This window comes from Populus nigra, chromosome 10, assembly GCF_951802175.1.
Source record: "Populus nigra chromosome 10, ddPopNigr1.1, whole genome shotgun sequence".
NCBI lineage: Eukaryota > Viridiplantae > Streptophyta > Magnoliopsida > Malpighiales > Salicaceae > Populus > Populus nigra.
In genome coordinates, this window is record NC_084861.1 from 12,691,929 (window position 1) to 12,716,496 (window position 24,568).

General features: G+C 34.9%; 5 protein-coding genes across 5 annotated transcripts; 2 read left to right on the forward strand and 3 right to left on the reverse strand.

Moving 5' to 3' along the window:
• Window positions 1–469: 469 nt before the first annotated feature.
• LOC133705891 (uncharacterized) lies at window positions 470–1,698 on the reverse strand. The gene is made up of 2 exons (XM_062131316.1): window positions 1,248–1,698; window positions 470–1,077 (listed from the first exon to the last, which is right to left on the reverse strand). Exons 1-2 carry the CDS (start codon window positions 1,248–1,250, stop codon window positions 589–591), a joined length of 492 nt encoding a protein of 163 aa, XP_061987300.1. The 5' UTR covers window positions 1,251–1,698; the 3' UTR covers window positions 470–588.
• A 147-nt stretch (window positions 1,699–1,845) lies between these two features.
• LOC133705890 (sedoheptulose-1,7-bisphosphatase, chloroplastic-like) lies at window positions 1,846–4,453 on the reverse strand. Its single transcript, XM_062131314.1, has 8 exons — window positions 4,229–4,453; window positions 3,921–4,040; window positions 3,642–3,827; window positions 3,263–3,344; window positions 2,930–3,151; window positions 2,607–2,707; window positions 2,410–2,481; window positions 1,846–2,312 (listed from the first exon to the last, which is right to left on the reverse strand). Exons 1-8 carry the CDS (start codon window positions 4,337–4,339, stop codon window positions 2,028–2,030), a joined length of 1,179 nt encoding a protein of 392 aa, XP_061987298.1. The 5' UTR covers window positions 4,340–4,453; the 3' UTR covers window positions 1,846–2,027.
• Window positions 4,454–5,420: 967 nt separating this feature from the next.
• LOC133705321 (uncharacterized) lies at window positions 5,421–7,130 on the reverse strand. Its single transcript, XM_062130458.1, has 6 exons — window positions 7,089–7,130; window positions 6,826–6,927; window positions 6,629–6,742; window positions 6,167–6,268; window positions 5,859–5,927; window positions 5,421–5,627 (listed from the first exon to the last, which is right to left on the reverse strand). Exons 1-6 carry the CDS (start codon window positions 7,128–7,130, stop codon window positions 5,421–5,423), a joined length of 636 nt encoding a protein of 211 aa, XP_061986442.1.
• A 7,525-nt stretch (window positions 7,131–14,655) lies between these two features.
• On the forward strand, window positions 14,656–17,944 carry LOC133705093 (LIM domain-containing protein WLIM2b-like). Its single transcript, XM_062130186.1, has 6 exons — window positions 14,656–14,922; window positions 15,253–15,464; window positions 15,914–16,013; window positions 16,111–16,145; window positions 16,266–16,355; window positions 17,478–17,944. The coding sequence occupies exons 2-6, from the start codon at window positions 15,330–15,332 to the stop codon at window positions 17,685–17,687; spliced, it is 570 nt and encodes a 189-aa protein (XP_061986170.1). The 5' UTR covers window positions 14,656–14,922; window positions 15,253–15,329; the 3' UTR covers window positions 17,688–17,944.
• A 750-nt stretch (window positions 17,945–18,694) lies between these two features.
• Window positions 18,695–22,767, forward strand: LOC133705092 (uncharacterized protein At2g39910). The gene is made up of 8 exons (XM_062130184.1): window positions 18,695–18,841; window positions 18,926–19,490; window positions 19,591–19,677; window positions 20,344–20,534; window positions 21,064–21,259; window positions 21,551–21,615; window positions 21,987–22,088; window positions 22,187–22,767. Exons 1-8 carry the CDS (start codon window positions 18,759–18,761, stop codon window positions 22,356–22,358), a joined length of 1,461 nt encoding a protein of 486 aa, XP_061986168.1. The 5' UTR covers window positions 18,695–18,758; the 3' UTR covers window positions 22,359–22,767.
• The last annotated feature ends 1,801 nt before the right edge of the window (window positions 22,768–24,568 follow it).

Here is a 24,568-nt window from a genome sequence, read left to right on the forward strand (position 1 = left end):
GCCTTTTTTACTTCACTCGATCTCGTCAAAACCTTACATCTGCCAATTTTTTATCGACTAAAACGACTATACTGTGATTGTGACTTTCCGAGAATCAGTGGCTATGAATTCGATGATTATATATGTTGTGTTTATGCCTAATGGACATGGGTCTTCGGGCCTTGAAGATAGCGCGTTCTAATCTGTAGTCACATCCAAGTCTGCCTCATTTGGGTGCCTCATGAAATTATCCCACATTCTATATAAGGCCCAAACCCTTATTTTGTTATTTAAGAGGCCAGCCCAGGTAGAGAACCTATCGAAGCGCGTATTTACACTAGTAAAAAAAAAGGGTACATTCAGTAGAACGCAAGAGTTCGTCGTGGTGGGTAATGATCGTTAAATACCGAATTTTGAAGCTGAGAAATTGTTTTCATTGAAATGCCGATAACGTCACGGAAGATTTTAAAAAGCAAAGTACAAGTAGAAATGATGAAATATCTTTCCTTTTCCATTGGAATTTACTCCAAACAGCCAAAGAACACATTTTGGCAAACCAACACTGCACTTTGTTGGATAGTCTAGCAGTGACAAAACCCATGATATTAATCAAACTCCTATCGATGAAGCTTTTATAGCACCTTCAATCCTGTTAATGCCAGATTTATACAGAAATCCTAGATAATCTATTATGCTATCCTCGGAGGCGCCTTCCAAAGGGTCTATCTGAAATGACCAGTTAACTAGTGTGGAATCATCCCAATAATCAACAAGTTTTAATGTATTTATTGATCCATCCAAACCGACATTGCTGGCTTCCATTTTGTAAACATAGTTGTGTGATGCAGAATCCATAGAAACCAACCTCTCCTTGATCCATGATCTGTCACCATCTTGTTGAGGGAACATGAATCCTGACACTAACCGAACATAACCTGGAACACCTTCTTCTCCAGCCAAGTCAGTGCATCTTTCCACCATTGGCATCCATTCTGCTAGTTTCTTGGTTTGAGAAACCATTGTCCAGACTTTGTCTATAGGTGCATCAACTATGCCTCCAACCGATCCACGCCATTTCACCACTCCTGCTTCGACCTCCTACATGGAAGGTAACTGCTATGATTAGACTAAAAGGAAGAGTCGTAGCTTGTAGGTTCCAAGGCTCACAAACAATTAATGAATAAAATAATAAAAAAGAACTTGTGCTTCCCATTGTTACATGTTGGTTTTAATGGAAAGAAAATGGAATGTAAAGAGCAGATGCATACCATGTTTACCAGTGTCTTGTTTAGTATAGGGCTCTGTCTCAACTTGTGTCAGCAAAAACCCTTTACCTTGCAATTTTCAAGAAATCAAATTTTAAGGTTCGCTCTAAATAGAGTAGATGCGAATGTCCTTAGGATTATGATAATCTTGAGCTGACAAATAGAATACGTTAACTGTAAGAAAGCCAAGGTATGCTGTAAAGGAATCCTAAGAAGTACCAAAGTAAAGAATGGCATGGTCTGAGAATTAAGACAAAGAAATAGGGATAATTCCAAGACCAACCATCTTTATTGCCGCTCAAGTGACAGTACTATAGCTACTTCGTGTAATTACTCATTTTTCCACATAGACTTCTGAGAAAACAAACACTCAAAAAAATTTGACTCTGAATTTACCAAAATTCGTAAATAAATATTAGAAAAACGAGTAGAGCTGAAACAAAGGATGCAAATTCCCCTTAACAGCAGCAGAAACTTCAATATAACCCGGTACAAAATTATGATCACCTGCCTTTAAAAGGGAAAAAAAAGTATATATACTTCCCTTAAAGAGTGGTTATATATTTTCAACTTTCAATCACACGTATCAGAGAAGAAAACATGCCAAGGAAAGAGAAGTCATCATTCCTGCTAAATTTTCATGATCACACAAATCTAATCTTTTAATTGTAGAAGTCTCCATTATTTGAATGTTCCACGCACTACTGCACAAATCCGTATACATGATAGCTTAAATTTTGGTCAAAACAAATAAATTAAGGCATGAGAAGCTAGCACTTTCTCTTAAGCAGCAGCTCCAACAGGAACACCCTCGGCCTTGAGCCTTGATTTCCCATACAGAGTTTCCTCAAATCGGATAATCTCATTCTTGGATCCATATGCAACTTGAGTTCTGTCATCAAGATTTTTTATTTCCTTGTCTAGCACAGACTGATGACCATCACTACTGTAACCCCCAGCTTTTTCAACCAATAACCCCAAAGGAGCAACCTCAAATAACAATCTCAGCTTGGCTTTGGAAGATGGAGAAATCACATTGGTGAAGACACCCTTCTCTTTAACTATGATCTGTGGATAATGGATAACACACTCCGTTAGACATCTATGGAATCAGCCTCGAAAAGAAAATATGGGAGTAACATTTCTTGGGAAAAGTTATAATCACCTGATTGACATCTGGCACCATCCCTCCTGTGTATCTCAAGGTGTACTTCTCTTTTACGTAGTAATTGATCAACTGTTGAGTGAGAAATAAAGGCATTGGTAAGAGACAGAACAGCTTGTGTTTTACAAATAATGATGATTAGCGGAACATCTCCTCCTCCTCCATTCAATAGAAAAGGGAAAAAGTAAAATAAAAACCTTTTCATAGTCAGGGTTGTCAAATGTGGCCCTCAAATTTCCAGGGGAGAAAAGTTTCCCTTCACCAACCTCTGTTGTCTCTTTGACATGTTGCCATTTTCCTGAAAAAAAGAAACAAACAGATTCTTTCAGAGAGAAATGTATAGATTTAGGCACCCAGTAACTGTGGTGAAACCTGATTTCTCTGCAGTATAGAACAGAACAACTGAACGAGGCAAGAGGGTACAGCAACTGCTGGACTGAATATGAGATGATCATAACAGTGATAAAAAAAATTGCCCCTTGTCTAGGTTGAGTATTTGATGATAGTATCGAAGCCCCACCTTCATCAAGAAGAAGAAACTCATGGGTGCCAGGGTAGTCTTTAAGAGCGAGAACGTATGTAGTTCGAGGACCGTAAACCCCCATGGCTGCAGCCACTTGATCTCTCCCCGTTACCCCAATTAATTTTTCTCCTGGCCACACTCCGAAGATGGTGCCCACAGAGAAATTTGTGTCGACAATGCTGGAACCATCAAGTGGATCAAAAGCAACACTGAATCCACCTGTTCATATCATCACAATCATGTAAGGCTACTTTCCTTCCTAGACAGGGTAAAAATTTAATGATTTCCGGTCAAAATTGATTGTTTTAGACTAGTTGTATATACGCAGACCTTCAACGGGGCCACCCATGTCTTGCAGTTCAGGGACCTCCTCGGAGCAAGCATACTTGCAGAAATGCGAGTGAGTCAAAGCCTACGCATCAAAATCACGAGTCGTTATTTATAAATGAAAGAACTGTGTTCAAAAGGTGATCACCAAATTGAATCAGAATGTAACCGCTAGACCTAGTGTATCCATTTAAGCCACTCAAAATCATGTAACAAATGTCTTTTCAATGATGAAGTTTTTCTCATGGATCCAGTGTCCCTTCTTACTTGTCCCAAAAAACAAATCTGGCGAGGTAACTATGCTATCTAGCAAAATTTAGCTATAGTCCATCATTAAGCAAGCTTAAATTAGTGACAAATCAATTTTTTTTTCAAATCAAACCTCAAAAAGAAGGTTGTTGGCAAGCATATCCACAGCAAGCTGCTCATCTCCAAAGGAGTTCACACAAGCCGTTCCTCCACAGGAAGCAGTCCTGACTTTGAAGGCAATGGTCCTCAATGCCTCTCCCATGCACATCATCACCCTAATCAGTCCCTTATCTGGAGTTGCCTTTGCAAGGAATTCTTCCTACAGTCGGAAAAGGAAGAAAAGAACTTTAGCTATTACGATCTTAGCTAGAACTGTATGAAACAAAATTACAAAAAATACCATGTCGCTTACCAGGCTATCACCAATCTCACATCTGGTCACAAGGGAAGAGTTCTTTGCTTTTGAAACCCTTAGTGATGATCTTGGTATGAAGCGCAACGTCTCCCCAAATAGCGAGCTTGATTTCAGACTCTGTCATGTATTTTAGACATCCTTTTACAACTTTTTTTTTCCCACAAATGTTGTTACGCATGAAAAATAGACATTCATGTAAAATTCTCATTTCCGCATCTCCAAGTCTACCTGGAAATACTGAAACATGCATAGCATTTCTATATGCAATTAGTAATACACAGGTGTTATTTATTAGATATATATACCCTCGTAGCGAAGGACGGAGAAATGGACCGTGGAGACATTGAAGCTTTTGAATGCTGAGAAACACCAGGTAAGTAAGCCCCTCGAGCACAGCATGCTATACCAGTCTCCATTTTAGCTGGATGTCCAAGTTAGCAGGAAAAACAGAAAAAGAGTGCAAAAGCTTTGCTTTTCTTGAAATGTTGCTAGCAGAATATTTGAGTATTGGGCATGGAACCTTGGAATGGAGTGTAAACTAGATAAGCAGTTAATTGCGTAATGCCACGTGGATTGTGCCGAGTAGATAGGATGATCCAGTGGCTTTCGGGTCAGGTTAATTACCATCTCCCAAATATATGTGGCTCTGCTCTTATCAATGAGATATGGTCATATAGCAAGCCCAACATTTTTGTCGTCTTATACTTTAACGGCCTGCGGTTTGCATTACGTATTGAGCTCATGAGGTCTGTAGTTTGTTGCAGCAGGAAAGGAATACCAGAATCTCCATGCTCTATTGGACACAGTGCCGCTAAATTTTCACATTGGTGGCCCATTCGCCAGCTTCTTATCGTATTCTATACAGACATTTGACCAGGACAGATGATAATCTACAATGGTTAACAAGGATCTGATATAAGATATCGCGAGGTTGGGCAAGATTACTTCGATTATCACTAATTCCAAACCAAAGAATTGTTAGTTCTGCAGAATTTTTGTTATACCCTCAAAAGTAACCAAGAAACCTTGCTCGAAAAAAAATATTCAGGTCTCGACTGATGTTATTGCTTCATTCACTAATTCTTTCTTTGGAAGTGGATAAGTGTCGCCAATTAGGTTTCACTCAAAAAATGATCCGCTTCAAGATCATCATTCCCAGCAGAAAGAACTTGACCAAATTTCCCAGAGACCTACTAGTTTCGGAGATTAAAAAAGGGGGAACTGTAAAATCAGGCCAGATAAATTGATCATAAGGTCAATAAGACTGGCTGCAAAATTCCCACCTCGAGTTTTCTTAATAGGCTTACAAGACACGATCATTTCAATAGCAATTTTACAATATTCAAGCAGGAAATCTAATTTCTCTCTCTCCCCCTATCAAAACATATCGTGAATCATATTGTACCCGGTCAAAACTGAAGTTGGACTACATATACCTGATTCTTCGGTACAACAATATGATAGCTGGTGATCCCTTAACATCTTTCCACCATCAACTTATAAAGTTGTCACCCCATTAACCAAGTTGATAGCAATATCTACAGTCTGACCCAATTCAATGGCCGCTCCAACATAGGTATGGGGTGTCAACTCCAAAAGATAATCCTTTGCTTTTTCGGGTAATTCCAGGCCTTCAGTAAACTCCTTTATGCTATATTTGGTAACTGCTCTTCCCCTGGTTAGCTCTTTCAACTTCTCGTATGGCTCTGGAACACCATATCGGCGCATCACCAGTGCAGAATTTGTCGTTCCAAAGGATTAGGAATGATTTAAGAATATGATGGGACTCAAAACTAGTAAACAGTATTGGAGGTAGAAAACTTTGAGCTTAGATAGAAAAGACTCTAGAATCATCAATCTAAAGAATCATTGAACGACATTTTTCGTACAAATGAGACAAGAAAATTAAAGATCGATAAAAGGAAAGGTACATACAGTCTGTATTGGTTCAGCAAGCACCTCCCATGATTGATTCAAGTCTTCACTCAAGCGAGTTTCATTAACCTAAATGAGATATTTGGTTCAATCAGAACAAAAGCTGAATGTAGAAGCAATCAAAGCATTCTCCAGCAATCACGATATCTTAATCAGCTAACCCTCAATGGAAGCTTCATTATCAAGAAGAAGGAGGAGTTGGAGGAGGAGGAGAACTCAATTCTACTGCAAAAAAGAAGCACAAAAATGAACTGCTTTGCATGTACTTCTTAGGAGAGAAGGCGCATTACATGCGTTATATCACATACCTGAAGCTTTGCTATTCCCTGCAATGCACTTTTGTAGGTGAGAAGAGAATGTCCTAAGCCTTCGCCCATATTCCTCAGAACAGTTGAATCTGTCAAGTCACGCTGCAAATAGAATACAATGCAACAAAACTTTTAAAAAACTACCTAAATACCTGTGGCCTATATATAGATGCATACAACTAGAGCAGCTACACAAGTACCTTACTACTTCTCAAGACCAAACTTATGCAAGAATAAAATGAATTTAAGGAATTTGAAAACAAAAGAAACCTCACTTCTAGGTCTATGATGATATAGAGGAATAACTTCAGAAGCTTCATTTAGGAAGGATCTCAACACAATTCTTTAACTTGGTATACCATATGAACTCAAAGCAACAACTTAATACTATAGACAAGTATCTGAATAACGAAAGGGAAGTGGGCCGCCTTACCTGCCAAAGTGAAATTGGCAACTTCTCACCGAGATGAGATAAGCTTCATTTGGCTTTACCAAGATTGCCTTCACTGTTTTCAAAATCAATAGATTTACTTTGTGAGGCATAGTCGAGGACCCAATCTCACCAGCCTTGGTTGTCTGTTTCAAAATCTTGAGCAAATAACTACTTCAAAATTCAGAGTGTCAATTCAACACCAGATCGTTCGCCTGCTTAAGTATGCCAAGGATATATAGCCCCATATATCTCTATCAAAATCAATCAATATAGTGTTGAAAACAATAATTGCATAGAAAAGTCTTGCCATGTAGTCATGTGGCTCAATCTGCAAAGCAAGCACAAAGCCACAAAGTCAGCAGGAAGACCAGATGCATTAAACATGGGACAAAAATATCAAGAGAAAGAAAAGCTAAAGGAGAAGAAGTGATGCTTGTGCAGCCTTCATCGCATCTTCCTTCAACACGGAGTTTCCATGTAACTACTCACAAATTTTATATCATCAATCAATGAAAACTTATCACCCTCCATGCTCTCATTCCTTCAAGTTCCTATATTTAAGCACTGATGTAGGCAGTGAAGCAACTAAGCTAGTTACAGATGATGTTTCGAATGAATTTAAATGTTATTATGAACTAATTGACTAGCTTTTAGTGTGGAAACTGAGCAGGATTAATAAGCACAAAAATTATAGCTGAGCAACATAGGGGTTAAAAAACAATCCACGAGATTCAACAAACTCTCTTGCAATTTGAGGCCACTTAACACTGGGATATGCTGAAAGATGGGCATTGCAGTTTCCAACAGCACCAGCAAGCTTCCCCTTTATCTTAACTTGAGAAATTCCGTGCCTTCGTTCGCTTAGCCTGGCCGCAAAAATTGTCATTTCCTTTCCCAAAGTTGTTGGTGAAGCTGGCTACAGATAATGCAAGCAACAAAGTCACCACTTTATGAACAAACAAGTCTTAGAGGAAGCCATAGTTATAAATACCGCACCGATCATAAACAAACAGCAATTTTGACAGCAAGGATAAGAACCAAATTGATAGGATCAACAAAGATGTGATTAATTTGCTGTTTAAAATAGTTTTGTAAATCAAGGCATATCATTGCATGCTAGAGGTAGCCATATCACCTGTCCATGGGAGCGAGAAAGCATCGGAATGGAAGCGTTATCTTAGCCAATTTACATCTGGCTTTGGTCAATTTATCCATGACCGGAAATACGACTACATTCATTGCTTCTTTCAGCATCACTGCATGGGCAAGATTATTGATATCCTCAGATGTGCAAGCAAAATGGAAAAATTCAAGCACCTGAGGTAAATTTTCAAGAGAAAGATGTTGAAATACTGTTTATAAATGGAAACCAATAAAGAATCGGCTCAGAGTAGCGTCGCAATGTTGTTTTAAAGTGTTTATTTATAGATAACATTTTAGTGATATAACTAAGTTTATTAAAAAAAAAAAATATATATATATATATATATATATCATTTATGAAATAATAAGTTTATTAAATATTATAACAGTTAATGAAACTATATGATTATATTTATGAAATAATAAGTTTATTAAATATTATAACAGTTAATGAAACTATATGATTATTAATAAAATAATTATATTTTAAATTAAATTGAATAGTTATTATTTAGTTTTATTTCAATCGTTATAAATATTAAAATTAATTATGAAAATTAAAAAAATAAATTTTAAAAACAAATTAATAAATATCAAATGTTATTTTTTAATATTATAAATACTTGTATAATAAGATTAGAAATTCAATAAAAAAGTTCATCTTCATAACTTTTATTTAATTTACTATACAATAAAAATATATACTTATAAATATTTAAGAGAAAATGTTTCTTTGAAATATAAGATACATATTTTATTTTATTTTCAAACTACACCAGCAAAAGAATCATCATTAGGCAATCGCAAAAAAATCCAATAACGTGGCAAGCTATCTCTGGCAAGTAAGATAGGATTTTTAACCTTGGAAATCATTTCTTTTTAAGGAAATATTCAACTGCTTTTACATCATGGTTAGCCACTTCCTCGATATTTGTAACCTCCAACGCGTCATCCATGCTATATCCATCAATTAACCCTTCCACATAAGCCTTGACTTCTTCACTGAAGTTCGGGACCTCGATAACTTCAGGGATTTGTGAAAGCTTCAACAACCATTAATCTGAGAAATAATACTTAAATTAAACCAAATTTATGAGAAAAAAAAGTTAAGAGATAAAAATAATAAAATTACATGTGATAATAAAGTTGACATTGGAATATCCACAGACAGTGATTTCAAAAAAAAAAATTGTTAATAAAACCTGAAAATTAAAACATTAAAAAAAATGTAAAAGACTCGGGGAAAAGTATCAATATTTAAGATACTTGAGAATAAAATTGTTGTGTTAAAATTTTTTTGATAGTTTAATCTAAGTAATTTGATTTATTTTTTATAATTAAGGTGTTTGATGACTTGATATGAAGAGTGTAGAGTGTTGTTAACTAGTAGCATGCAATACTTAGTAAATTAAGATGGGTGGTGGCTATAGTAATAGAAGTGATGTCTGGTAAATCAGATGATCAATAATTAACACCCGCAAACAAATCCTCGTTGATGGACGTGAGGACTTCAATAATTTTGTAGAGAGAAAACGTACAATAATATTTTAAAAAGATAATTTTTGAAAATAAGTATGTTTAAAATATTAAAAATTAAAGAGATTGTGAGCTTTTAATTTGAAAAATTTATGGTGTATTTATAGCCTATAATTTTTATCTTTTATAAAAAAAAAAGAGCCGAGTTGTAATTTTACTATTATAATATTTTAAATTATATTATACTTAAATAATATTTATTGAATCAATATAAAATATTATAAAAATTGTATGAGGTTCAAGAAAATTCTTTCTAGTAAATATTACGTCAAGAAAGATGTTCAAGCCTATTAAAAATATAAAAAAAAATGACACACGAGGCTTGTAGCTCAGTGGCCTTGGCAGGCTTTGCCCTGCCTGAGTGCCCTGGTTCGAGCTCTCTTGTGTACCCAGCACTTGAGGGTTTAACTGTTGTGGTCAATTCGTGTGACTTGTTCCGCCCCTGTCCCGGGTTCGACCTTCTATGTGTACGCCTGTCACCCCCGCGGTGCCTTACCTGCTCCTGGGCTTGCAGAATGTCCAGCGGGCCGTGGGGAATAGTCGTGGTGCGCGTAAGCTGGCCCGGACACCCCACGTAAATAAAAAAAAAATAAAAAAAATAAAAATGAATTTAAATACACTACTTGAATTCAAATATATTGGGCTTGGGGGTAACAGCCCAAGCCCACAGGAGTGATAAAGATACAAACCTAGCACCCTTGGTGGTGGTGGGCGAGAACCCTATATGGATATGCACCTAGTGTGGATGCCAATACGTGCGCTCATGCTTCTTGGGAACTAGGTTCAAGATATGACGCTTGAGCTGTATTCTTTTGTTTTTTCTGGATTTTTTTTAAAAAATAAAATCTATTTTAGAGGGGTTTTATGGTGCTGGATCCATCAGAAACAAAAAGTACCTCGACAGGAACACGATAATAAATGAGACCGTATTCACTCACGAGGAGACAAATGCTTGACTTTATTCCAGTAACGACCGTCTAGAGGAGATAGCGCCGTCGAATTTGATAGCTCAAAATCACGAAGGCCGTCTCCAGCCATCTTCAACAACAACCAATAACAAAACAAGACTTTTTTAATATGAATTTAAGTTTTTTTTTCCCAAGAGATATATAAAATTAAATTAAGATTAGAGAAGGTGATAATACTACCTGACGTGTGGCGATGCTGGCGTTGGTGTCTTTGATGGTGGATTTGCAGGACAGGTCTCTAGGAGAAAACGACATCGTTGAGAAGCGAGGAACGGCATTTGAGGAAGGATTGAAGAGGATGCTGGATTTTTGACTTTGGGGCGGGGTTGATAAGAGTGAGAGGTGGTGGGTTCTGTTAAAAACCTTGGAAGAAGAAGAAGCGGCAGCGGTGAACTCCATTAACAAATGTGAGTTTCTTAAAATATTTTAAAATATATATATTAAAATATTATTTTTTAAAAAAATTATTTTTAACACAGAGACATTAAAACAAACCATTCAAAAAAACTAAAAAAATAATTAAAAAAAAATAAATTTATTTTTTAAAAAAAACCGCAAAATCAAATTCTACCACAGACTACAGGCTCGAGCTCAAGTGTGCGTGGCTTTGTGCTTCGCGGTCTTTTTTTCTTTCTTTTTATGTCGTCGACCTAAGCCTGAGAAACCTTGCACCTTCTTGAGTTCTTGTTTTTTTTTTATGTTTTTTTTTAAAAAAAATTTGAGGTGATTAGGTCTGGACTTCGGGTTCTGGTTTGTAATTGGCCCGTCAGTTGAGTAGATTTGACGGGAATTTTCGAAACTACTTTTTTTTTTAAATGCGAGCAGAGCTATATTATTGTTATTGTTATTATTATTATTATTATTATCCGCCCCTAGGAAGTAGTAACTCTACAGCTAGATATGACAATTGGTTAGGGATAGGTGGATTTTGATTGAGTTGTCTCGTAATATATATTTGATCCCAACCCAAGGTCCTAATGGATAAATGTGGGTTAATTCGTGGATTTGAGAGTTATTTTTTTCTTAAAAAATAAAATACCCAGCTACTTTTATAGAATAGAATTTACCCACATCTCATAAATTTATAATTTTATATACAATAAACAAGTAAATTTAATAAAAATGAATGCATTGATTACAAGATATTAAAATAATTAAATAGAACATTCAAGTTTTAATACTAAAAAATAATTATAAAATTAAATTTTACGAGTGGATTTCATAGACTAAATCATAAAGGTATAATATCAAATTTGTTTAAATTTCTCATTAATTCACTATACAAACTAAACACGGGCATATATTTTTTTTTATTTTAAATAAACATAAATGTCATATTTTCAGGGATCATATTCAAAGAGGATATTTAAAAGTTTGTATATCAAACACCCTTCTAATTTAATCCGGGTATAAGAATTTCTTTTTTAAATGGACTCTAAAAAAAATTAACTTTAATAAAATACTGGATTGTCCATAAGGAAAATCCAGATTTATCCTAACTTGCATCCACAACTCCTTTCAAAATCTTTGTGAAAAAATAGATTTGTTATATCACAACTCCTTTCAAAATCTTTGTGAAAAAATAGATTTGTTATATCAGGCTGATAATATAAATTATTTTTTATAAAAATAATAATCATTTTAAAAAAAATCAGAAACTGGAAACAAAAATGATTTTGATTTTTTTTTTTAAAAAAAAAAGACCAAAACAGAAGATGGTAAGAAACATTTGCCCAGTCTCCGATGACCGGTGCCAGGTGCATGGTCTTCGAGTGACAAGCCGACCAGATTACTTTTCGTGCTTTTGAGCAATAAAAGTTTATCGTCTTTGAGTAATTACAGGCATGCGTGCTCTGCCATGTGAAGGTGTCGCGGTGAGAATTTGCAAATTTGACATGCATATCCTCTTCACTCTTCAATTGCCAAGTTTCTTCGTTGTGTGTTAATGACAAATTTTCACAAGAAAATTGTACTGTATTTTTATGTACAGCCATATGGACGTGAATATTACCTCCTGCATAAAAATTAAAAAAAAAAAAGGTTAGAGTGTCAATCCACCTTCTTAAAGAGGTGGTTTCTCTTTATTCTTTTCGTATTTTTTTACAAATTTATCTTTTAATATTTTTTAAAAAATTAAAATTTTATTTTTATAGATTATTATGGTTTACTTTTCATTATATTAATGCAGTCATAGATAAACATTTTGATATTGAACTTGTATTTAATTTTACAAACATCTATTTTTATTATTATATAATTAAATAAAATAACCACATCTTAAAAAGTTAGAATACCAACTATCTTATTCGCTATTCATGTGAATGACTAGATGCCATGCCCGTGCGCTGCCACGGGCTTGTGGCATGCTTGTGTGTTGTTGTGGACTTACAAAAAAACATTAAAAAAATTATATAAAAAAAGATTGTTTTAATCTACAATGTTTTTAAGAAAAAAACTACAAAAATAATTTTAGAAAAAAAACATAAAAAAAATAAAATGAAAAAAATTATGTAGAGAAACACTGTAACAATTTATAGTGTTTTGTGAGAAAATATACAGTTGTAATTCTCAACTATATATTAAAAAAAATTGACAAAGATAATTTTGAAAAAATTCATAACAAAAAAAAATGTGGAAAATAACTATAGTAATCCACAATGTTTTGAATAAAAAAAAGTACAAAGCTAAATTCTCAACTAGCTTAGTATAGAAAAAAAATAGAAGCAACAAATACAATTTTGAAAAAAAATCATATAAAAAACATAAATCATAAAAAGAAAAGAAAAGATCCATGTGGGAAAATGTATACATGGAGAAACACTGTAGCAATCGACAATAATTTTTTATATGTAAAAAAACTAAATTCTCAATCAATTTAATAGTAAAAAAATAAAATTGATAAAGATAATTTTGAAAAGAAAATATCAAAACAAAAAAATAAAAAAAAAGAAGATAATTTTGAGAAAAAAATGAAAAAAGAAAACAAGCATGCGGGGAATGGAAAAAAACAAAAAAAATGAAAAAAGAAAAAACATGCTAGAATGGAAAAGAAAATGCAAAAACAACAAAAAAAATACGGGAAAGCTACGGTATTTTTCCTACGTGTTTTAAAGTATTATCAACGGGGGAGGTGATCTTAATTTTTTTTCCATCCCCCTTTTTTTATTTCTAGTTTTGTTTTTATTTTATTTTATTTTATTTTTTAACATTTTTTTCATAAAATATTTTAGTTTATTTTTATGAGACTGTCATAGTCCCAAATAAAATTTATGATATTTGTTTTGTAATTGATTTTATGAACATTTATTTTTTTATTGTATAATTAAAGAAAAAAATGGTCTTAAAAAAAAATTCTTAAACCTAGTATCAGGGATGATTATTTTCGGTTTAATTTTATTTTTACTTATAAAAACAACCAAACCGAAATCTTATAAAAAAAACAGAAACCAATTCCAACCGACCGGTTTCGGTTTGGTTCGGTTATTTAAAGTTAAAAACCAAAACTTAATTGACCGATTTCAGTTCGATTTGATTTGGTTTGATTATTTTATATTAAAAACTAAAAATTACATTATTTTTTGGGGTTTTTTTTGGACTTTCTAATTGGTTTTTTTTGTGCGGTTCGGTTTTTTGATTTCAGGTTTATGAAACCAAAACCAAATAGATTTTTTTTAAAAATATTCCAATTGGTTTAATCTGTTTTTTTTCTTCATGGGTTGGTTTTTTCAATTATTTTTTTCTGGTTTTCTCGATTTAATCGGTTTGTCAGTTTTTTTGTTTGCCCCTGCCTAGTATAGTCCATTACCCGAACAATGAATTTGACAGATTAAGTTATGAAACATTAGTAAATCTAATAAATTGACATCTTAGTATTTTTTTAAAAAATAATCAACCTAAATTTTTAAAGATCAAATCATGTTTTTTTATCAATTATTTTAATTGTTTTTGTACCTATTAAATTAACTAGTCAGGTGATATATTGATTTTAAATATTTTCCCCAACCATCACCCCATTTTTTATGTCCTTCAACAAATGAATCTCTCAATGGAGTCCCTCGTTTAATTAAATATCAGTATATCACCAAATCTCAGCCTCCATCCATTTAATTATTGTTTGAAATTTAGTTTGAATCTGGGAAATTAGGTAACATCAAATTAGATGGAGAATTGGGAAACCTTTTTGTCAGGAGAATTGATCAAGGATAGGGTAATCGTTTGGGGACATATTTGTCCTTTCCCATTATTTTTAACCACGCGCAGCATTATCAGGGTAACTTAAAAAAAAAAACAGGGGTCCCCGTGTAATTTCAGCCAACCAAAAAGATTAGGAGAAAAAAAAAAAAACCCGCGTGATGGAGTTCGTTGAACCAGACAAACAAAAAGTGTTTGTGGAGCCTGTAAGTGCTTCCAGCGAAGAAGATATTTTTCATCTCTCTCTTACTCTTTCTGTCTTCTAATATTTTTTATAACCTCTGAAATTCTCTCTCCCTCTATCATCATCATCATCATCCACTTTGTTGCATCCGCTCCGCTACAAAAAGCGCCCGCGCCCAATCCCCGCTCCCTGCTCCCTTCACTTTCCTCGACCCTTTCACTTTCATTTCAATTCTCTCCACTCACCTCCCTTGACCCTCAGATCGAACAATCCCATCTTCTCCTATTCTAATCTCAATTTGGTACGCGCCTCCTCTTTGCATCCTTGGGAAAACCGATTTGACTGCATTTCAGTTTCTGTTTTCATGCTACTGTTCTCTACTTTCTCTTGTTAATTAACTCGCATTTATTTTTATTGAAGTCCTTGCATTCCTTCCTTCGAAGTCTTAGATCGGTTACCAATCTTGAAACCTGAAGTTTACATTCATTATTATATATTCCCTGATCTATTGTGCTTCTTTTGAAAGTTTAATCTTTATTTTCCATGAGTCTTGACTGATTCTCATTATTCTGCAAAGGTTCAATCTTTTATATCCATTGATTTGATACTTAGTTGATCTGTGGGTCTGTAGACTGGCAGGTGATCCGAGACAGGTAAACAGTACACAGTCATCAGATCTAAAGGGTATAATACATATCGCTCGAAACGATGTCGTTTACTGGTACCCAACAGAAATGCAAGGCTTGTGAGAAGACCGTGTATCCCATGGAACTTCTATCAGCAGATGGGGTTGCTTACCATAAATCTTGCTTCAAGTGTTTTCACTGCAAAGGCACGTTAAAGGTGCTTATACCGTCTCAATATTTGCCGTACCCTATTTTCTTCTCTTGTTCTGTTAATCCAGTCAAGAATGTAGCTGGCAATGCTTCAATTTGCAACTGTTAGGGTTGTCGTTCACTTGTTAGACATGGCATCAAAGACAAATTTACCCAAGTGGTTCGTCTTAGCTGTTAGGTAATGGATTGTTTAACAAATTGACCTGTTAAATATGTTTTCCTTCAATTGGAGTGTATGATAAGCAGCATTTGTTAGGACTCTTTCATATAAAAACCAGTAGTATATTATAGAGTGATTTTAGGGATAATCGCTCATGATCAACAGATGATTTTATATGTATTTTCCCGGATTTTATTAGAGGGAAATATCCGCAGTATGTTCCCATTTTAAGATGGCTAGTAGATTATGTGTTTTTGGTTTGTGCTGATTAGATTGTGCAATTTATGTTTTTTCAGCTAAGCAATTATTCATCAATGGAGGGTGTATTGTACTGTAAGCCTCACTTTGACCAGCTGTTTAAGGAGACCGGTAACTTCAACAAGAACTTTCAGTCGCGTATGCCTCTCATTCTCGCTGGGATCAATTTCTTTTATTTGATATCCATATATTTTTTATTTGTTTTTAAATTTTCAATTAATTTGGTTTTCAACAGCTGCAAAGTCAGCTGAGAAGTTAACTCCTGAACTGGTAAATGTTCCCTGCAAAGACTGTTTGTATTTGGCATTTATTTACTTTTAGTGAATTTCATTTATGGACTGATGTGTTGCTGGTGCTGTCTCTGATCCTCTATTGATGTTCTGTTTTCAGACAAGGTCACCTAGCAAAGCTGCTGGTATGTTTTCAGGGACACAAGAGAAGTGTGCTACTTGCGGTAAAACTGCTTATCCGCTTGAGAAGGTAGGAGTCAGATATTTTGTGATATACAGGCATATAAGGTTGATTGATAGAACTCCTATCATTATTTTTGATTGCTTGGCTCGGTTGAGTTTTTCTCTGGTCGAATGAGGCTGTCTCGTTATGACTTGTTTATGGAGCCCATACAAATTAAACGTGAAGAGAAGTATTCTCACAAGAAGTTGGGGCTTATTTGACAAGTCAAAGCGGTGGGGCCACAGATTTCTGCAGTGTTTGGGAATGCGCAGTTGAAATTGCTTTTCCAAAGAATTTGAAATTTTTTATTTTTTTTTGTTTAATTTTTTTTTATGTTTTTAGATGGTTTTGATATGTTGATGTCAAAAATAATTTTTAAAAAATAAAAAAAATATTATTTTAATACATTTCTAACAAAAAAGCACACTGAACTTCTACCTCTACCGTTATCACACTTACAAACATTCTATCCTTTGATAGCTAGGAATGAAGATTCATGTAACTTCTTAATACATGACTTAAGCCTAGGCTATTTTATCCACATTAATTTGAACTTGATGAATTCAAGGAGGTTTCTTTTCAGCAGCCAGCTTCTTCTTCTTCTTCTTGTGGACATGGATTGAATAACTTGTGATGACAACAGCATTGATAGAATACATCTCCACATGTTGAAAGGCTGTGTCATCTTCATTGACTATTTTAAGTTGTTTAGCATCCAATAAATCACAACTCCTAACCCTAACCCTAACCCTATCTACTAGCTTGGATAGCAGGATGCTTAAAGTTTTCCCTTTCCCTTTTTTTTTTTTCCTGTTGAGAAGTGCATGGTTCTTTCTTGGTAGATGGTTTGATAGTCATGATGCTATTTCTACCAGTGTTGTTATCATTATCGATATACCTCCCAATCTAAGGTTTTAGAAACTAGGCCATTAGTATGCAATATTGGTTTAATTTAAAGTTTAGGCCTCTCAACTACCCTTCTTTGCATACTATTATTGCCAATTTGGTTTAATTTAAAGTTTCCATGAAAATAAATTGCATCTCTCTTTGCGTGGAAGTTATTTATTTTCCTTTTTATTGAGTTCTATCTGTCTATGCTAAAAAATACCCAGGGATCATGGTAATGGTCTGTTCTCCCAAAAACTACAGGTAACAGTGGAGAGCCAAGCCTATCACAAGTCATGTTTCAAGTGCTCTCACGGTGGCTGTGCTATAACACCATCAAACTATGCAGCGCTTGAGGGTGTATTATATTGCAAACATCACTTTTCTCAACTTTTCAAGGAAAAGGGCAGCTACAACCATCTGATCAAGTGCGCATCAATGAAGCGAGCAGCTGCTCCTGTGCCGGAGGCTTAAACATCTCTTCCTTAATTTGATATCTACTCGTGTGGCTTTATCTACTGTTCAGTGTGTTTTCCTTCCAAACCCTTCGATTTCCATTGGAAGGGGTAGGCAAAACTTGGTTCTGCTTTCTTTCTTTTTTTAAAAAACTTCTCCCTTCAGCTCTCAGCGAGCATGTTTGTCGTGTTTGATTGATAGATGGGTTTCAAACTCCCAAAATTGTAAAATGACTGGAGGAATTTCAATTGCAAATATTGGATGCTATTAGTGCTTCTTACTTGTGTATCTGGTTTTGTTACCACATATTACGAGGGGAAATTGTGTCATAATATGATATGCGTCTACTCCCACTGAAACGCATCGTCTTCCTCATTCTTCCTATTCTCAATCATGATTGACGCGTGGATTAAACTGAAGGGTTTTTCCATGGTGGTTGGCAGCAATCATAAACACGAGATTAGTAATTTGCTCGACCCAAAAAGAAAGAAAGAAAGAATTAACCACAAGGGGTATGGTGATAATTAATATCTATTTTTTAAAAAATTGTTTTAATATGATAATATTAAAAATAAAAAAATATTATTTTAATATATTTTCAAATAAAAAATATTTTTAAAAATTAATTACTACTACATTTTCAAATATTTTTATATAATCTTCTTTTCAAATTTAATCTAGTTTCTCATTCAAATCATTTTATTTACTTTCATGTTAAAATAAATAAATAAAAAGAAATCACATTTTGAATTCTGAAGTTATTTAGATTTGGATTTTGAAAAAAAAACATTCATTTAAGAATATCTGTACAGAGATAATATTTATAAAAATATCTGTATAAATTACTTTTTTAAAGATCGTTTAAACAAATTTTTGTATTAAATGCACAAAATACTGTCTATACTTCAATGTCAAATAGAAATTATTGAAAAAAAAAGGAAATTGTTTCGGGATGAAACTTGAAAGATGCATATCTGTTAAAAAGAAAAAGAAAAAAGACTCTTTTCCCCGGCAAAATCTCTGTCATTCACCAAAAACGACTCCCTTTTCCCACCGTTTTAACACTGTGATAGCCTGGCTATATAAAATATGAAAAATGAAAGACAGAAAGCGCGACTGGAGAGGCAAAAAATGTGGAATTCACTCTCAGCTCTCCATGCCCATCTAATTCAGTAAGCTCTCTCTCTCCCTCTCTCTCTCCGTATTTGCAAACCCTAAAATATTTTCAATCTCTAATTTATTTGTTCTTAATTCAGGTTGTCAGAGACCATTTTAAACCCTCTCTCTCAAATCCCGTACACACCGCCTGAAGGCACACCAATCTCTCCAAAATCCACGCTCGAATCTCTTCTCTCAATCAAAAACTCTAACCCTAACCCCAACAATAATGCCATCACCGAAACCCAACTTTTCAATTCAATCAAAGACTTCACTTTAGCATGTGCATTACTCTCCTCCTCTCAATCCTCCACCCACGAATTGCTCTCTTGGATCCCTAAGAACCTCGCAATTGAAGCTAACTCGGCTTTCAACGAGCTATCCAATGCTTATGCTGTGAGTGATCTTGGTGGCAGAAATGAGAGGAGGGTTAGTGAGTTGTTGGGAGTGATGTCTGGTGGTGACGGTGATGGTTTAGTGAATGAAGAGAAGAGATTGGTGATTGAATTGATGCCTGAGGTGTTGCCTTTATTGAAAGATGGAATCAAAGAGAGTTCAATTGATAAGAGTGCTGACGGAGATGAGATTTCTGCCGCGTCCGCTAGGGCTCCTGTTGGGTCTGCGATTGTAGCTGCTTATCAGTTTAGATGGTTTGCTACTCAGGTTTGTGTTCTTGGGTTATTTTGTTCTTTAATTGTTAGGATTTTGTTTTTTACTGCTTTAATTTTTTTTTCATTGTTCATTTTCATCTTTTTGTTGGTAGGTTGATTATCCGCATTTGGGAAAGTTGTGTAATTTCGTGATTCCATGTGCGTTGACTGCTCTTGATCACTGGTCACCGCAAGTGAAAGTATGCGATCATCTATTATTTTGTACAATTGCTTCGGTTTTGATTGCTGGTTTGCTTCAAATTGACGTAGACTTTTGTCTTTTCAATGCTTTTTCATGATGGTTAAGTTGTAAATTCTGTAATCCAAATTTCTTTCCTTTTATGAAGTATACAGATCTCCTATTTTGTGTTTACGTCGTATACTTTGTGGCTTGTTTATGAAGCAGATAATAAGCATTTTCCATTCCAGCCATTTTAGTTATAGAGTGACAAATAATGGACAACTTTTGGGTTTCATTGATGACCTTAAAAATGCTTGGAACTGCTCAATCTTTTTGTTTCTGCATCTGCTTCACTGCATGTGAATTTTTTGGATAGTATTTCAAAAGAATGTTTAACAATATAAACACAAGGGGTAGAGTGTTTATAGTTGAGTAGGAGAGGAAATAGATCTACTATTTCAAAGCAGTCATATTCTTCAATATTGAACCATTGCAAACCCTTTTCCTTTACACGTGTTAACTTACTGTGACATGCCTAAGCATTTCAATCTTTAAAATTTTATCTTTATGTATGCTGGGATTTATGATAATGGAAAGGGATAATGTGGAGACAATATAGAATGAGTAACCTACGTGTTATGGTTGATTCCTTGATGGACAACACTCTTTTTTCCTCCTGTTTTAGGGACAAGGCATGATAAGTTTCACACATCTTGCAAAAAACGTGAATGCTGCTGAACTTAGTCGGTATGAAGATGTGATTCTTGATGCATGCTGTCAGAATATTGCTTCTGATGATGAGATATGGTGTCATGTAGTTGAGATGTCTGTACTCCTTGTGACTTGTATACAGAGGAGCGATCCTCGCAGCCCTTGGTAGCCACCTTCTCCACTGTTATATCTTTTCTTTTATTTTTTCCTGGTTAAGCTATAAGCTTTCTAACTATATTTACCATTACCATTGCTTTCTATAAACTGGGTAGGCAGAAGGCTACATGATCTGAATGTTATAACTGGCAGTAGTTGATGTTGATGTCTTCTTGGGAAGGTGTAGATATGTATAAAGTTTATTAGCTATAGCACTGGGGTTCAAACCTTAGAAGAAATAGATATTGGACTTGTAAGCATTTTGGTTTTTAGTGGGGGCTGCATTTGTAATACTATTTTTCCTGGTTTCAGGTCACTAAGCAGGCCATGTCTATTTTGCATTTTGTTTGCTTATTGTAATGTTTCTTGTTGATAAAAAACAACTAAACTGCTATGCAATAAATTATCGCATATTTTCTTTTTTCTTCATAAACATGCTTCCTCAATTCATGTAATATTTTTGTCAATCACTTGATAAACCAATGTTATATACTTATTCTATTGACCAATGTTTTCCTTTGCCATACTTTATTTTCAGGTTTGAGAAGATGCTAAATGAGATGCTAGGTCACTTGGAGCGTCAACCAAGGAACAAGGATCGCCGTGTTGCATGGCTTAAATTTGTAGAACCACTTTTACATGGTATTGGCCTTGTGTTGGTAGCTCATTTTAGTCGAATTTTTCCACTTTTCTTTAAGTGGCTGCATGCTGATGATGATGAAACCGTTCTGCTGGTAAGAGTGCATGCCTTTACCCATGATTATTAATTCTTTTGGGCTTGATATTGCAATTAGTGTGCAATTATATTTTTTGCAGATTAATATTTGCTCTATAGATATTCCCCAAGTTGTCCTTGTTTTATAGAAGTTTCTAGTGAATTACCAGCTTAGACAAGAAATTTTCATATTATCCAGTGAAATTGTAGTTTTTTTATTATGTTGGTTTTTTCTAATTCGTTTTCTTAGTTCAAGTTTGTTTTGTGATTTTCATGAGTAATTCCTGGGAGAATGGATGACTTTGTGCAGGTTCTTAAACGAGTCCATACAGTTAAGAGGTTGACATGGATAAGGAACACACCATATTTAGAAAGGTGAACCAAGGAATATCTTTTGAGCAGGACCGAACATTAAATGCCATAAATACACTTAAATATGTCATTACACTGGGATGGCCAAAAGTTGTTATTTAACACACTTCTAGATTTTTTGAATCAGTCTTAGCTTTTCATTAGTCTATCATTTTGGAATCTTTAGCTAGAATTGGAAGATTTTTTTTTTCTTTTTTAACCTTCAATTGATTTAAGCAGTCTGATGGTCATGTCCTGCATTCCTCCAAGACATGAATAACTGTGATTTCCATTTCTTCTCTGGAACCAAACCGTGACTCCAAGCATGTGAAATTTTCATTAGATGAACGAGCAGTTTTTGCTTCTGATTTTATAACTCACTGTCCTGGTCTCAGATTGGTGGATGAACTTGCTTTGCTGTACAAGGAAGCAGCATTAAGAGTAGCTCGGGAACAAATCAGATCAAGTGTTCTTGAGATACTGCTCTTGCTCCAGCAGTAAGGATTATTAGATTTTTCTACTTAAGAGTGTACTCTGCAATAATTATCCATTTGCTTATAGCTGCTTACATTTTATTTTTTCCTGGTATCCGAAGATGCAAGGGCCTGCAATTCAAAGCAGCTTGGGACAAGCACAGTAATGATCTGAATTTGACAAGTCTTAGTCTATCATTAAGTGGAAACACAACAAACAATGTTGGTGCACATGTAGATCAGTTTCATGGTGATTCCCTTCAAAGAAGCTCACAGCCATTGAAACCTCAATGAGCTTGTATGAATTGCAGGCTGCCTAGTCCAAAGAGGTGAGTTTAAACGTGTTGCATGAAATATGCAGCATATAATCAGTTCTTTCTCTTAATGGAAGGGCATAATTGGGGTTTGGCAGATGTGCAAATGAGTTGTATCAAGGCTCTTTGAGTTCCTGTCACTTCACCTTGTCTGTTTAACAATCTTGTTCTGATTTTGGCATGGCTGTCTGTGTTTGTCTTTCTTTATCAGTACAATCAGCAGCAATGAGTTGTAGATTGCTCCTGCAGTAATTATGTATCAAATCTCTAAATCCTAGGCTAGGCTAGAAGGGCTGCTGGTATGGGAAGATATCAATTAGATCTTGAAAGTATTCCCTTTCCATGTATTTCCTATGTTTTTGTCATGCTATGAAACACCTGCTTATAGATGTGTGTGCCTGGAAGCGTCAAAATCCAGACAGGAACCCTTGAGGGCTGTCTGTTTTCAAGAAGCATGCTGCTTCGTTTTGGACCAGAGCCCCAGTCTGTCTAAGTTGAAAGGACTACCCTCATTTTCTTTCCGGTGGATCGAGATTTGATTGGGTGTAGATTCAGTGGCCGAGGTAGCTTCTGTTTTTATTTTTAGATATTTTTTTAAAGTGTTTTTAGCTTAAAAAAAAATTAATGTTTTTTTTATGGTTTTGATGAAATATTAAAAAAAAAATAGGAAGAAAAAATTATTTTAATATATTTTTAATAAAAAAAAACTATATTAAAAATCATCTTCCATTACAATCTCAATTACCCCGTAAACCATCATCCCTTTCTAAACGATTAGGATTTTGACTTTTACTTCTCGGAGGCTCAACATAAGAGAAGCTCAATCCATAAACCAGTATTGCCTGCGAACCGAAAACCTGGCTGGTTTTTTGTTGACCCAGAAACTGCAGGACGTTGTCTTCTTCAACGAGAAAAAGAAACAAGAAATGAAGCCAACGATGGGACCAGAGAATCTGCCTGATAAACTTACAGGGTTCATTATTCCTTTTCGCCTACCTGATTGAAGTGCGTTTCAGACTTGGTGCAACTTGATAACCGGTTGCACCTGATAACTGGTCTCGATCTCTCCCTCACGTTCACACCACTAACCAACTCACTCCTACGGCATCGTTCTTTCATTTCACTTAAGCCTGACTGGATCTCACTGTCATCCAATTATTAGTTTCTTTGGATCATAGTTGGGAATGGATTCCACAAACTCTACGGTGTTCTCATTGATAATGGAGAAAACTACAGAGATTTATGTCTATTTCCGTGAGTGTTCAATATCGAGCCAATCGTTGCGGTCCCCTATGTGCCAACATCATCTTGTTTCTTGTCTATGATTGGCTGGAAGTAGATTTGAAGATAATATAATTCCACATAAAAGAAGACATTATTGCATAGCCCAACCATATTCATTCATCGAATAATGGTAATTAAGAGTACCCCATCCTCTACCCGTCTGTCCTTGTTGTACCAAGTCTGGCCATTATTGCTTTTGATGCGAGTGTTTGGTGGTTCCCATGTCCACTTGGGCTTCCTTATTGAAACCAGGTCAGGGGCTCAAGGTTTAGAAAAATGAAAGAATGTTAGTAGATTTAGCCTATCACTTATACTATAGACTAGATTAATAAACATAAAACAGATGTATAAAATCATATGAAAATGCATTTATCGCCAGCGAGTAACATTGTATTTTATATATGTTATATTTATATTTATCGGTATAATTTATAAATGATATGGTAGATTGATTCTGCATCACAGTTTTTATAGAAAAATTGACTCTCAGTGGCGGAGGCTTTTCTCAAAAAGGTATATAGAAGAAATTGCGCGCAATTCTAAACAGGAGACTATGAGAGAAGGCGTAGAAGCTCAATTATCTCAAAGACTTTATTAAAAAAAAGAAATTCTTGAATGGAAAATGATTGTATTACTATGATGGAAGGAGGGACTTCTCCAAGGCCGTCCTACTAATATCGGGTTTTCTGCATTTAGTGTCAAGAATCTTATGCTCTTGATAATGCCTCCATTATAGTTAAGCAAGGCTGGCGGATGGAAAAAAAAAACAACAAATGTTAATTCCGACGTCGGATGCCTTCAAAAGATAACTTGCAGAGTTGAAGGCACTGTATCTAAAGACGGTCGGATGCTATCTTTTCTTATACTTGGCTTCGAGACTCCAACATGAATAAAGGTTAATTCTGT